The sequence below is a fragment of the Hyperolius riggenbachi genome, chromosome 2 (assembly GCF_040937935.1).
Source record: "Hyperolius riggenbachi isolate aHypRig1 chromosome 2, aHypRig1.pri, whole genome shotgun sequence".
In the NCBI taxonomy this organism is placed as follows: domain Eukaryota; kingdom Metazoa; phylum Chordata; class Amphibia; order Anura; family Hyperoliidae; genus Hyperolius; species Hyperolius riggenbachi.
The window spans coordinates 386,161,066-386,174,011 of NC_090647.1; the positions used below are offsets into that span (position 1 = coordinate 386,161,066).

The 12,946-nt window shown below is 48.4% G+C and overlaps 1 protein-coding gene across 1 annotated transcript in view; it reads left to right on the plus strand.

Annotated features, from left to right (window-relative positions):
* LAMB3 (laminin subunit beta 3) overlaps positions 1-12,946 on the plus strand; it is a 2,309,994-nt gene that overhangs the window by 2,039,612 nt on the left and 257,436 nt on the right. The window contains exon 20 of the mRNA XM_068269757.1: positions 12,380-12,521. Coding sequence (XP_068125858.1) covers positions 12,380-12,521 — 142 coding nt within the window. The remainder of the gene's footprint in view (positions 1-12,379; positions 12,522-12,946) is intronic.

Below are 12,946 nucleotides of genomic sequence, written 5' to 3' on the forward strand. Positions count from 1 at the left end.
CGCCTTGTGCCACAAGGTAGGCGGCGCGAAATTTCAGGCACCACAAGCGTGGAAGTTCCTTTGAGACGCAAAAGAGGCGCAAACAGAAATCGCCAGCAAGGCAGGTGCTCCAAAGTCTGGGCTTTCTTTGAAGACTGCACTGAGGATGGTACCATGGCGATTTGCAAGGTGTGCAAGACCCGCCTGAGCAGGGGGAAAAGTATTAACAACCTCTCCACCACCAGCATGAGCCGCCACATGCTATCCAAACATCCCACTCTGTGGGCAAATGCGGCAGGACAGGGTACCAGCAACACTGCCTCCCTTGGGGTCACCAGACTCACCACCAGACCCGCCTCAGCAGCAGCAGTAGCCCAGCCATTGCGTGGTTCACAACATTCACAAACATCAGACGACGCTGACACTGTCACTTTCCGGAGTAGTGCTCTTGAGGTCTCCCAGTGTTCATCAAACACAACAACCAACAGCCCTTCAGTGTGCAGCCCTACGGTTCAGTTGTCTGTCTCGGAGATGTTTGAGCACAAGAGGAAATTGCCAGCAAATGACCCCCGGGCCGTGGCAGTAACAGCCAGCATAGCCAAGCTTCTGGCCTGCGAAATGCTGCCATATCGAGTGGTGGAGACAAACAGCTTCAAGGGCATGATGTCAGTGGCCATCTCACGTTACGTGGTTCCCAGCCGCTACCACTTTGTGCGCTCTGCAGTGCCTGAGTTGCATGAGCACGTGGTCAGCAAAATAACCCGAAGCTTTGAAGAATGCTGTTGCCTGCAAGGTTCACCTCACCACTGACACCTGGACGAGTGAGTTCGTCCAGGGTCGATACATCTCCCTTACCGCGCACTGGGTGAACCTTGTGGAGCCTGGCAGCGATTCCTCACCTGCTACGGCGCGGGTGTTGCCCACGCCGCAAACAGCTGCACCGCCGTCCCTCCCACTGGATAACAACAGCAGCACCTACCTCTCTGACTCCTTCTCCTCCAACGCATCTCAAAGCTGTACCTCATCCGGAAACGCTAACCCAGCAGCAGTAGGATCGTGGAAGCAGTGCAGCACAGCTGTTGGCATGCGTCAGCAAGCGTTGCTGAAGCTGATCTGCCTTGGGGATAAGCAGCACACAGGGGAGGAAATTTGGAGGGGAATAAAGGAACAGACGAATTTGTGGCTGGCACCGCTGGACCTGAAACCGGGCATGGTTGTGTGTGATATTGGGAGTAATCTCATTCGCACTTTAAGGTTGGCTAAGCTGACACACATCCCTTGCCTGGCGCACATGATGAACCTAGTAGTTCAGCGGTTCCTGAGGACATACCCAGGCGTGGCCGATCTTCTGTTAAAGTGCGACGAGTGGCCAAGCATTGTAGAAATTCCAGTACTGCTTCGAGGGCACTCGCCAAGATGCAGGAGCGCTTCAACCTCCCCCACCATCGCTTGCTGTGTGATGTCCCTACACGCTGGAATTCTACGCTGCACATGCTAGCCCGCTTTTGCGAGCAGAAGAGTGCAGTGGTCCAGTACATGACGGCGCAGTACCGAGGCGCATCCGGACAGCTGCCACGCTTCTGTGGATCCGATAGGGCCAACATGTTGGACCTCTGCCAAGTCCTCCAAAATTTTGAGCAATCCACGTTGCTTGTGAGCAGTGACAACTCTTCAGTCAGCATTATCATACCACTGCTGTGTTTACTGAAGAGGTCAATGTTGAAAATCAAGGAAACAGCTGTCATGATGCAACAGGGGGAATCAGAAGGAGAAAACGATCAGCGTGATGGTACCAACATCAGGCCATCTGCCTCAGGAAACGCTGGCCCCAGCAGCTATGACGAAGAAGAGGAGGAGGAAAAGCTGGAGTTGGAGCAGGAATTTCATGCCACCACTGACGAGGGTCAGAGCGGTGCACGTTGGACTTCCACAATTCAGCGCGAATGGTCAGCAGAAGCAGACCAGGAAGAAGGTGACGACTATGATGCATCACAACAATCACAACGCCCACAAGAGGATGATGATGGTTCTGGCAGGACTCTGGCACACATGGCTCAATTCATGCTAGACTGCATTGAACGCGACCCACGCATTGTGCGCATTCAGGACAACACCAATTACTGGGTTTATACCCTTCTGGATCCACGGTACAAACACAATGTTCCAAAACTGCTTGAAGAAAGAGCCAGACAGGTCAAAATGGAAGAATACCAGCAGGCCCTTGTGGAGGCTTTAGAGAGGAGATTGACATCCTCCCCCTCCTCTAGCCAGTTGTACGCCAACAGACTGACTTCCGCAAACCCAGGACGACCAGGAGGGCAGCAAACCACACAAGCCGCAGCTAGTGCACAAAAGGGAATGGTATCGGCAGTGTCCTTGGAGTGGGAAAATTTTCTGACACCCATGCAGCAGCCCACAGATGCAGCAGCCCACAGAACAGCAAGCGTGCACATCCACCTCCAACACCGATCGCCTGGAGAAGATGGTCAAGGACTACATGTCAGATGGCGTAGCTGTGTTGAACAATCCATCTGCACCCTTCAACTATTGGGTATCGAAGCTAGACACCTGGCACGAACTGGCAATGTACGCAATAGAGGTGCTGGCTTGCCCGGCAGCCAGCGTTATGTAGGAACGCTGTTTCAGTGCTGCCGGAGGCATCGTCACAGATCGGCGTATCCGCCTCTCCACAGAAAATGCAGACCGTCTGACTCAAATTAAAATGAATCAATCCTGGATTGGAAACGACTACGCAACACTCCAGGACCCCAACCAAGTAACATGAACAATAAACATCTGTGATGGGTTAGCGTTGCCGGTCCCTTGTTACGGAACCTCTCATCTGTATTACATTTATGACTGCATGGCGGCAAAAAGCATTGCTATATCCGCACGCTTCTTGTCCTCATGCAAGGCCTGGGTTGTTGTGTCTCAAAGCGTGGCCTTCTCCTCCTGCACCTCCTCCTGTTCCATCACGTGTGCTGCTGCTGCTGCTGGGTTAGCGTTGCCGGTCCCTGTTTATGGAACCTCTTATCTTTATTACATTTATGACTGCATGGCGGCAAAATGCATGCTATCCGCATGCTTCTTGTCCTCATGCAAGGCCTGGGTTATTGTGTCTGAAAGCATGGCCTTCTCCTCCTGCGCCTCCTCCTGTTCCATCACGTGTGCTGCTGCTGCTGGGTTAGCGTTGCCGGTCCCTGTTTATGGAACCTCTTATCTTTATTACATTTATGACTGCATGGCGGCAAAATGCATGCTATCCGCGCGCTTCTTGTCCTCATGCAAGGCCTGGGTTGTGTCTCAAAGCGTGGCCTACGCCTCCTGCGCCGCCCTCCTCCTGTTCCATCACGTGTGCTGCTGCTGGTGCTGGGTTAGCGTTACCGGTCCCTTTTCCTGGAACCTCTTCTCTGTATTACATTTATGACTGCATGGCGACAAAAAGCATGTTACCTGTGCAAAGAAACATGACATTTTCCGCATTTAAAAGACAGTTTTTCCTTTGAAACTTTACAATCAATTTTCTCAAAAACTATAAGCTCTTTTTCAAATATTTTTTTTCCTCTTGCACCCACTCCCAAGGTGCACATACCCTGCAAATTTGGGGTATGTAGCATGTAAGGAAGCTTTACAAAGCACGAAAGTTTGGGTCCCCATTGACTTCCATTATGTTCGGAGTTCGGCGCGAACACCCGAACATCGCGGCCATGTTCGGCGAACGTTCGCGAACCCGAACATCCAGGTGTTCGCCCAACACTATCTGACATGTCCAGAGACCCCAAAAGTGACAGGCAATTCAAAAGTTGATACAGTTCACTCATAGAACAGTCCGCCAGGGTCACCCCTTCAGCAGCATCAACTAGACAAAGGCAAGGGCGCGATGCGTCCAATTCTCCGCATGTACGCATAGCGTTTCCCCCTCGTCCGCATGCGGTGATGCGGATCAGATAGGAGGGAACGCGTGCATGCGCGCATATGTATGCATAGCGTTTCCTCCGCAACCGCACAGCGGATCAGAGCGGAGGGAACGCGTGCATGCGTACAAATGCAGGCGAACTGCAGAGGCCCCCCAGCAGGGCCGTTATGGCACTGCAATAGGGGAGGCCTCCGCGATCGCTAGGGAGCACAGACCGTGAGGGCCATACTACCAGATGGATGTAGCGGAGAAAGGGTGGCCAGGCTGTCCCGCAAAGTGGGGCCCCGGGTCCCCTAGGCCGCCCAGTTGCCATCACCACGGGGGCACCACCATAGCTGCGGCCAAAAGTGCCCAGGGGTAACAGGAAGGTGGGGTAGGGAGGGGGGGAGATACGAGAGGGCCACGGCGGGAGGGGAATGGGGGGGGGGAGGCCCACAGGCAGGACATGGGTCAGCAGGCTTAAGCCCAGTATATGGCCCAGGTCAAACCTAGAGCATGGGCCGACCCCAAATACCCCCCCGGGCACACCGATCCCCCACCAATCCCACCCCGCATCCAGGACCAGCGGCCAGTGCGTCGCACCGGGGAGGCCATAACTACCACCCCCCACAGGATCAGCAAAGTCATCAGAAAAAGTTACATATTAATGAGGTAATACACAAAAATAATACAGAGTTATATTTCCATTAATGATAAATCCCTGTGTAACCATATATAATAGAACAGTCATAATCACTAAATAAACTACAAAAGTATAATAGGCTGATAATCAATGATCTGTTGTCCTGCCAGTGGGGGACCAGATGAGAGGAGGCCAAGGATAAAGTGGAGCGGCGGGAGGCCATGCCCACCCACCAACCACCATCCCAGTAGTATTTAATTTTTTCTACTTTGTCAATTTTTGTTTTCTAGGGATGAACTTTCATATTATTTTTTATTTTTTAATTTTGTGCTGGAACTGGAAACCTGTTTGCGTTTATACCGGGTCTTTTCCCGTCCCTCTTTGTTTATTTCTTTGATTTAACAAATACTCCTTTTGTTACCCATTTTGGATATGATCTTTGACACTACTGGGTTGGTGGTTGGTGGGTGGGCATGGCCTCCCGCCGCTCCACTTTATCCTTTGCCTCCTCTCATCTGGTCCCCCACTGGCAGGACAACAGATCATTGATTATCAGCCTATTATACTTTTGTAGTTTAATTTAGTGATTATGACTATTCTATTATATATGGTTACACAGGGATTTATCATTAATGGAAATATAACTCTGTATTATTTTTGTGTATTACCTTTTTAATATGTAACTTTTTCTGATGACTTTGCTGATCCTGTGGGAGGTGGTAGTTATGGCCTCCCCGGTGCGACGCACTGGCCGCTGGTCCTGGATGCGGGGTGGGATTGGTGGGGGATCGGTGTGCCCGGGGGGGTATTTGGGGTCGGCCCATGCTCTAGGTTTGACCTGGGCCATATACTGGGCTTAAGCCTGCTGACCCATGTCCTGCCTGTGGGCCTCCCCCCCGTTAACCTCCCGCCATGGCCCTCTCGTATCTCCCCCCCCCCACCCCACCTTCCTGTTGCCCCTGGGCACTTTTGACCGCGGCTATGGTGGCGCCCCGGTGGTGATGGCAACTGGGTGGCCTAGGGGACCCGGGGACCCACTTTGCGGGACAGCCGGGCCACCCTTTCTCCGTTACATCCATCTGGGAGTATGGCCCTCACGGTCCGTGCTCCCTAGCGATCGCGAAGGCCCCCCCCCTTTGCAGTGCCATAACGGCCCTGCTGGGGGGCCTCTGCAGTTCGCCTGCATTTGTACGCATTCACACGTTCCCTCCGCTCTGATCCGCTGTGCGGTTGCGGACGTGGGGGAAACGCTATGCGTACATATGCGCGCATGCACACGTTCCCTCCTATCTGATCCGCATCACCGCATGCGGACGCGGGGGAAACGCTATGCGTACATGCGGAGAATTGGACGCATCACGCCATTTCCGCCGCCCCTCATCCAATACCTGCATTATGCGGTGGAGGTTTGGGTGTGGCTATGGGGGGGCGTGGTGGCGTCCTCTGGCCGCTCAGCGCCATTTTAGGCCGGCTCCTCTTTCCCACAGGCAGCAAAACTTCTGAGCCTGCCCTGATGATGCTGGTATCCTTACCAGTGAAACCGGTTGGCCTTTCAGAGCTCTTCTTTTGACCAGACACACTTGTGGTGGCAGCACATGGGCCCCTGTGGATGGACTTCACAGTGATCAGCTATTCTGATGAGTATACCTCAATGATATGCATTACTGCTGGTGACAAGAAAGCGGCCTCCTAAGGAACAACTACTGTGTACTTTATGACCGCTGAGACACCCTCTTAGGATGCACCTACATGCTGTTGCTTGCTGGAACTATGACTTTGCCTTTGTCTAGTTGATGCTGCTGAAGGGGTGACCCCGGCGGACTGTTCTATGAGTGAACTGTATCAACTTTCAATATCACATCATCTATACCTGCATTTGTCTGTGGTTTAAACATGTACCTGTGAGTTTGCCTCGGAATGTGCTACTGACTGAGGCACCAACTCTGGTGAATTGCCTGTCACTTTTGGGGTCTCTGGACGTGTCAGGTCTACTGTGAAAATACTGCTTACTAGCCCGAAGTGCTTGCCACATACAGTGTGTGCCAACCAATTTACCTTGTGCACTTGGTTATTGTCATAGCCCTTAAATGAGACAGCCTGCCTGACCTGTGGACTTGCACACCATTTTTTACTATATGACAGCACATACAGTAAGACCACTTATCTCGATGGATTGAAATCTCTACCAGCCATTATTCAATTAACTTTTGATTCTATAAACCACTGGAAACATTGCAGCAATACAGCCGGAATCTGATACATCTGTGCTTCCTTACTAGGATGTCCTCTTCAATTTAGGTCCTGAATACTTGTCCTTTAAAACCAATGAAGTATATCTCTTTCCAAGGTCCTTTTTGTCTCTATGTTATCTGTTAGGAGATGCCTCCCCCCTCCTTTTTTGTATATTAAGATATTTGATAGATTGCGCACTATCAACATATTTTTTTGAGGGGATCCCTCACATTTTTTTCATATGGCTTCAACATGGTGGTCTACCCGTGTGTTCTGGTCAATTTTAAATAGATTTACATTATATGTGTTTGTATTTTGGTCATTAATAAAATTTGTATTTTTATATATAATTTATCTCCTCCTGCTTCCTTAGTCTTACATTGGTCATATTGAAAAGTCTCAAACTTGTGGAGGATTATTTTTAATTGGAATCTTTAGGACCCATTTGTCTAAATTGTGTCATTATTGTGTTATACTTTAGACCAGTTCCAGGGTGTTGTGACCACGGACCTCACACTCAAGCTTAGGGATACTGTGTCATTGCTGTGTTATTCTTTAGACCAGTTCCTGGGTGTTGAGACCACGGACCTCACACTCTAGACTAGGCCTCTGCTTATATGTTATGACCCTTTGCTCTCTCGACCTCTCTCGTCTTCTGATTTGGTACCTATGCATATCTGCCTACCTGTTGCCAAACCCTGCCTTTACCTGGTTACCGAATCAGCCTTCTGTCTTTGTACCTTATCTGCTTGTGTGTTGCCGACCCAGCCTGATCGACTCTTCTGGCTGTCACTCACCCCTTGAGTGTTCAGTCTGTCTGTACTACCTGTGACACGACCCTGCCAAGTGTCAGGTAGCTGCGGAGACCTCCTGTTCCTCAGAGAGGCCGCTCTGCAGTCCAGCCAGGGGCTCTATCCCTTTGGAGTCCTTTGGCTGCAGGATAGTCTGATTTCCAGTATTACAGGGAATCACTGGAAAGCAAGTTATCTCTGTCCCCTTTCCTAGGAGATAGTCCCTACTCTTCCAAGGGCCACCGGCTCCTCAGGTGGTCCATGCTCTTTGTTATTGGCATCTCCCGCCCCACGGGAGACAGCCCACGGTTACACCAAAACACTTACACTTTATCAGGTGTCCAGAGGTTAGTCATACTTGCATTATTGGTGATTCTGCAGATCATCAATAATCAGGTATATATCTGTATTGTTGGTGATACTGCAGATCACCAATAATCAGATTCTCTCTGTGTGCTGACACCAATCGTTACAGAGGGGTCCAAGGACGGACCCTTGTGGTACTACCACAGACCGTGGGCGTGGAGAGGAGTTGGTATTGGCATAGGAGACCATGAAAGAATGTCCAGACAGGTAAGAGTTGATCCAGGAGTGTGCTAGGCCCTTGATTCCCAGTGTTGAGAGGGTCTGGAGAAGTAGGGTATGATCAACAGTGTCGAAGGCAGAGGACAGATCTAGGAGTATTCGTGTGAGAGTACGCGGAAAAGCCGCCGCATCTGGTGTTGAGTCGGCGGCTGTTTCCGCGTCCAATGCGGCGGTTTGCACGCGGACGCATGCGTCTGGTGGCAGGGCAGAACGCGGAAAGGCCGCCGCTTGTGTCAGCCATAAGGCGGCTGATTCCGCGTCCAGCGCGGCGGTTTGTGTGGAGCAGAGTGGGTCTGGTGTGGCTGGGTCTGTTAGTGCACACAGGCTGAGGAACAGAGGCAGAACTCTTATGCTAAACAGGAGAAGGTCAGCTGATCGCGCTGATCAGCTGACGCCAGGGCAAGATTCTATTGGTTGATCATTCAGGGGTGGTGCTGGGAGCACTGCTCCATATATACTTGCTGCTGGCCAGTCTCAAGTTGTCTGCCGTTGCGATCACTATGTGGAAGCACTCAGACCTTTGTCAGATCCCACAGTGTGTTTGAACCAGGAGACCCTGGGAATTCACACTGAGCCAGAAAATTTGTATTATTATTATTATTCTGTTTATGCTTAGACTAGTTCCAGGGTGTAGAGACCACGGACCTCACACCCAGATTAGGGAACTGTATTATCATCTGTGTTATACTCCAGACTAGTTCCAGGGTGCCGAGACCACGGACCTCGCACCTAGATTAGGGAACTGTATTGTCATCTGTCTTATACTCCAGACTAGTTCCAGGGTGCTGAGACCACGGACCTCGCACCTAAGACTAGGGAACTTGTGCAAATCATTCTGTTATACTTCAGACTAGTTCCGGGGTGTAGAGACCAAGGACCTCACACCCAGACTAGGCATTATTTGATATCTGTTGTGACTTATTGCTTTTCTGACTACTCTTCTGTCATCTGATTCGGTACCTCGCATATCTGATACTCTGTTGCCAAACCCTGCTAGCCTTGGATACCGAATCAGCCTTCTATCTACAGTATGTACTTTATCTAACCGTGTGTTGCCGACCTGGCTTGCCCGACCTCGAGAGCTATCTCTCCCATTAAGAGATAGTCTCCAGATCAGATAGTCACACCCACCTACAGGTGTCACTCACCTCCTGATCCTTCCGACCTTCAGCTTGACTCCACCCCTTGGGGAGCCTCAGGCTGCTGGAAGAATCTGTGTTCTCCGGAGCAGTATTCCCATACTGCTTACTTTCACCTGCTCAGCAGGTGCACTGCTCAAAGTATTACTGTGACACCAAACACTCACATACCGTAGGTGTCCAGAGGTTAGCAATATATCTGATTATCGGTGATTCTGCAGATCATCAATAATCGGGTATATATCTGCATTCTTGGTGATACTGCAGATCACCAATAATCAGATTCTCTCTGCGTGCTGACACCAATTGTTACAATTAGTACCAAAAATCTGCCTTTGGCTTTAGCAACTAGGAGATCATTGGCGACCTTAGTGAGAACGGTTTCTGTAGAGTGTTGATGGCGGAAGCCAGACTGGAAGGGGTCCAACAGGGAATTAGCAGAGAGAAAGTTAGACAACTCTGAGTAAATGTGGCGTTCCAGCAGTTTGGAGGCAAAGGGAAGGAGAGAGACTGGGCGGTAATTAGAAAGGACAGTAGGGTCTAAGGAGTTTTTTTTTTATTATGAGTGTTATGATAGCTTGTTTAAATGAAGAAGGGAAAATGCCAGTTGAGATGGAAAGGTTAAACAGTGTTGTTAAAGCAGGAATGAGGGGGGAGGAGAGCTGGGGGATAAGATGAGAGGGAATAGGGTCCGAGGCGAATGTAGTAAGATGAGCTTTAGAGATTAGTGAAGAAAGACGCTGTTCAGTTAAGGCGGAGAAGATTGTTAGCAGGGAGGAGGTTTGAGTGAGTGAGTGAGTGGTTATGTGGAGAGGGATAGTTGATAGTAGGGGAGCTGCTGGGCAGAGAGGAAAGAGGAAGAGGTGATTGGACCGGTGAAGAGGGTTGCTTTTGAAAGCTGTTCTGTAGTGTTTCAATTTTGCTCACAAAATACGCTGCAAAGTCTTCTACCTATCTATCTAACCTACACTGCAGGCACCTACCTATCTAACCTATACTGCAGTCACCTACCTATCTAACCTATACTGGGGGCACCTACATATCTAACCCATACTGGTGGCAACTATACGGGCTACCCTATACTGGAGGCACCTCCGTAGCTAACCTATACTGCGGGCACCTATGCCTGGCTCCATTGGGAGTAGAGGGGGGGGGGGACTTTTACACCCTCGCCCTGGGTGAAATTTAGCCTAGAAACTGCCCTGCCTGTACCTTTTATATTTTAAAAAGAATTAATGTTTTAAAAATAATAGCAATATGAAGGGCATTTTTTAGCTCCAGGTAGCAAGGAATTGTTAATGAGTTGATGCATGATTATGGACATTTTGTATACAAATGTCTACAGCTTGAAATAGACCAATCAAATGTTGCAAAGTGGAATTTGACTGGGCAATTTTCTATGCTGCACACATTTTCATATAAAATGTGCATAATCTCACATCATCTTGGAATTTTGTGCATCTCCTCTACCTACAGGCAACCAAAAAACTCTTTTTCAGCGTTCCCTCTAGGATTCTAGTGATGAGCGTAATGTCCCAATTTTGATTACGCAAAATTTTACGTAATTCGCGAAATTACGATTATGGCCGTAATCGAAATTTTGCGAATTTCAAGAAATTACGTGAAATTTCGTGTTTATGTAGAAATTCGTAATTATGATCTTTTTCGTAATTACGGTCGTTTACGCAACACAAACAAATCAGAATTTTATGTTTAACACTCAAATTCAACCTTTCTCAAAATTGTGTTCCAGTTCAGAGGCTCCTGATACATTTAAAGCGACAGCATTTGCAGGTACCTTTGCATTATCAGATATTGCAAGGAACAAAAAAAGTGTCTCAGCATGCATGCCCATCTTGTCAAAGAGCACCTGTCTTAGAAGTGGCTGCAGGTAAAGCCTTCTGATACATTCAAAGCAACAGCACATGCAGGGACCCTTTGCATTATCAGATATTGCAAGGCCCAAAACCAAGTTTCTCAACATGTCAGCTAAGTGCACCATGGCAAAGAGCACCTGTCTTAGAAGTGGCTGCAGGTAGAGCCTCCTGATGCATTTAAAGTGACAGCAAGTGCAGGGACCCTTTGCATTATCAGATATTGCAAGGCCCAAAACCAAGTTTCTCAACATGACAGCTAAGTGCACCATGGCAAAGAGCACCTGTCTTAGAAGTGGCTGCAGATAGAGCCTCTCCTGATACATTTATAGCGACAGCATGTGCAGGGGCCTTTGCATTATCATTAATTGCAATCAGTAATTACAATCAATGAGTGTCTTTCCTGAGTGTAGTCATTACCTTAAAGGGATACTGTAGGGGGGGACGGGGGAAAATGAGTTGAAGTTACCCGGGGCTTCTAATGGTCCCCCGCAGACATCCTGTGCCCGCGCAGCCACTCACCGATGCTCCGGCCCCGCCTCTAGTTCACTTCTGGAATTTCTGACTTTAAAGTCTGAAAACCACTGCGCCTGCGTCCCTAATTAAGGAAACATGAAATTTGGAAAATTTTGGCTCAACACTATAGGATTCCATAAGTAAAGTCATTATTGCAATGCCACCAATATTCTTTCCGTGACATGTACAGTATTCTGCCAGACTTTTTATTAATCTGTTGCTGAACTGTACATTATGTGTTGTGGACAGAAAGGTAACTTGATGTGATAGTTATATTAAATAAAGTTAATGATGTGTATAGTTAGTTAAGCTTCTTAAATTTTAATACTGTAAGAAAAGAGGCCAACGTCCCTTCTATGTAAATCCATACTAAGGCTCGGTCCACATTTAAGCTAAATCTCCAATAAGAAGCTGGAGCGCACAGTGCTGTATCTACTCTGGTGGTCTGTTTGGAGTCCAGAGAAGATGCATTTCCATAATACGCTTCTATGGGAATCTGATGTCAATGGGAAAAATCATGCATGCCGGAACTTTGCGTTCCGCCAACTGCAACACATCCAACTGATCCATTGCAAAAGGACATGTGAGTGGATCCTAATTTAAAAAAAAAAAACAGACACCTCCCATCGCCTTATCCCTTTGCCGATCTGTAAAACACAAAAGTGGGTTTTTCGGCCCTAGAGTGAACCAAGCTTTACTGTCTTTTGTTCATATTTGTTAATTAGGAACAAAGCCAAAGATGTTGAAGATAAGGTGAGTGGTGTAACAGAAAACATAAGTACAGCAAGAACAGCTCTTGATGAAGCTGAAGATAAAATACGTGGATCGACCTTATCTTTACAACAGATCCAGAATCACATGCTAGAGGTGAGATACAGTAGTAACAGTGTGCACAAATAATTAAGAGCATTGTAATGTGTGTGGTTTTACCCTCATGTTTATTATGCCTTCATATTTGCCATGCCCCAATCTGACTGTATAAAGGTGGCCATACACTCGTTAGATTAGCAGCAGATAGATCATCAGATAGATTTCTGATCTATCTGATGTGTTTAGGAACATTTTTTACTAGGAACAGATTTCCAATAGATTTCAGTTTGAAAATCATCAATCTGATGGCATGTTTTTTCCATCAGATTTCCATTAGGGCCAATGCAAAATGATAAGCAATCTCAACAGATCGACCTAGATTTTCCAGCCTGCCAGATCAATTGAAATCGCCGTAAATCGGTCGATTGGTCAATCGATTTGCAATCGACCAATCGATTGATCGATTTTGAGTGTATGGGCCC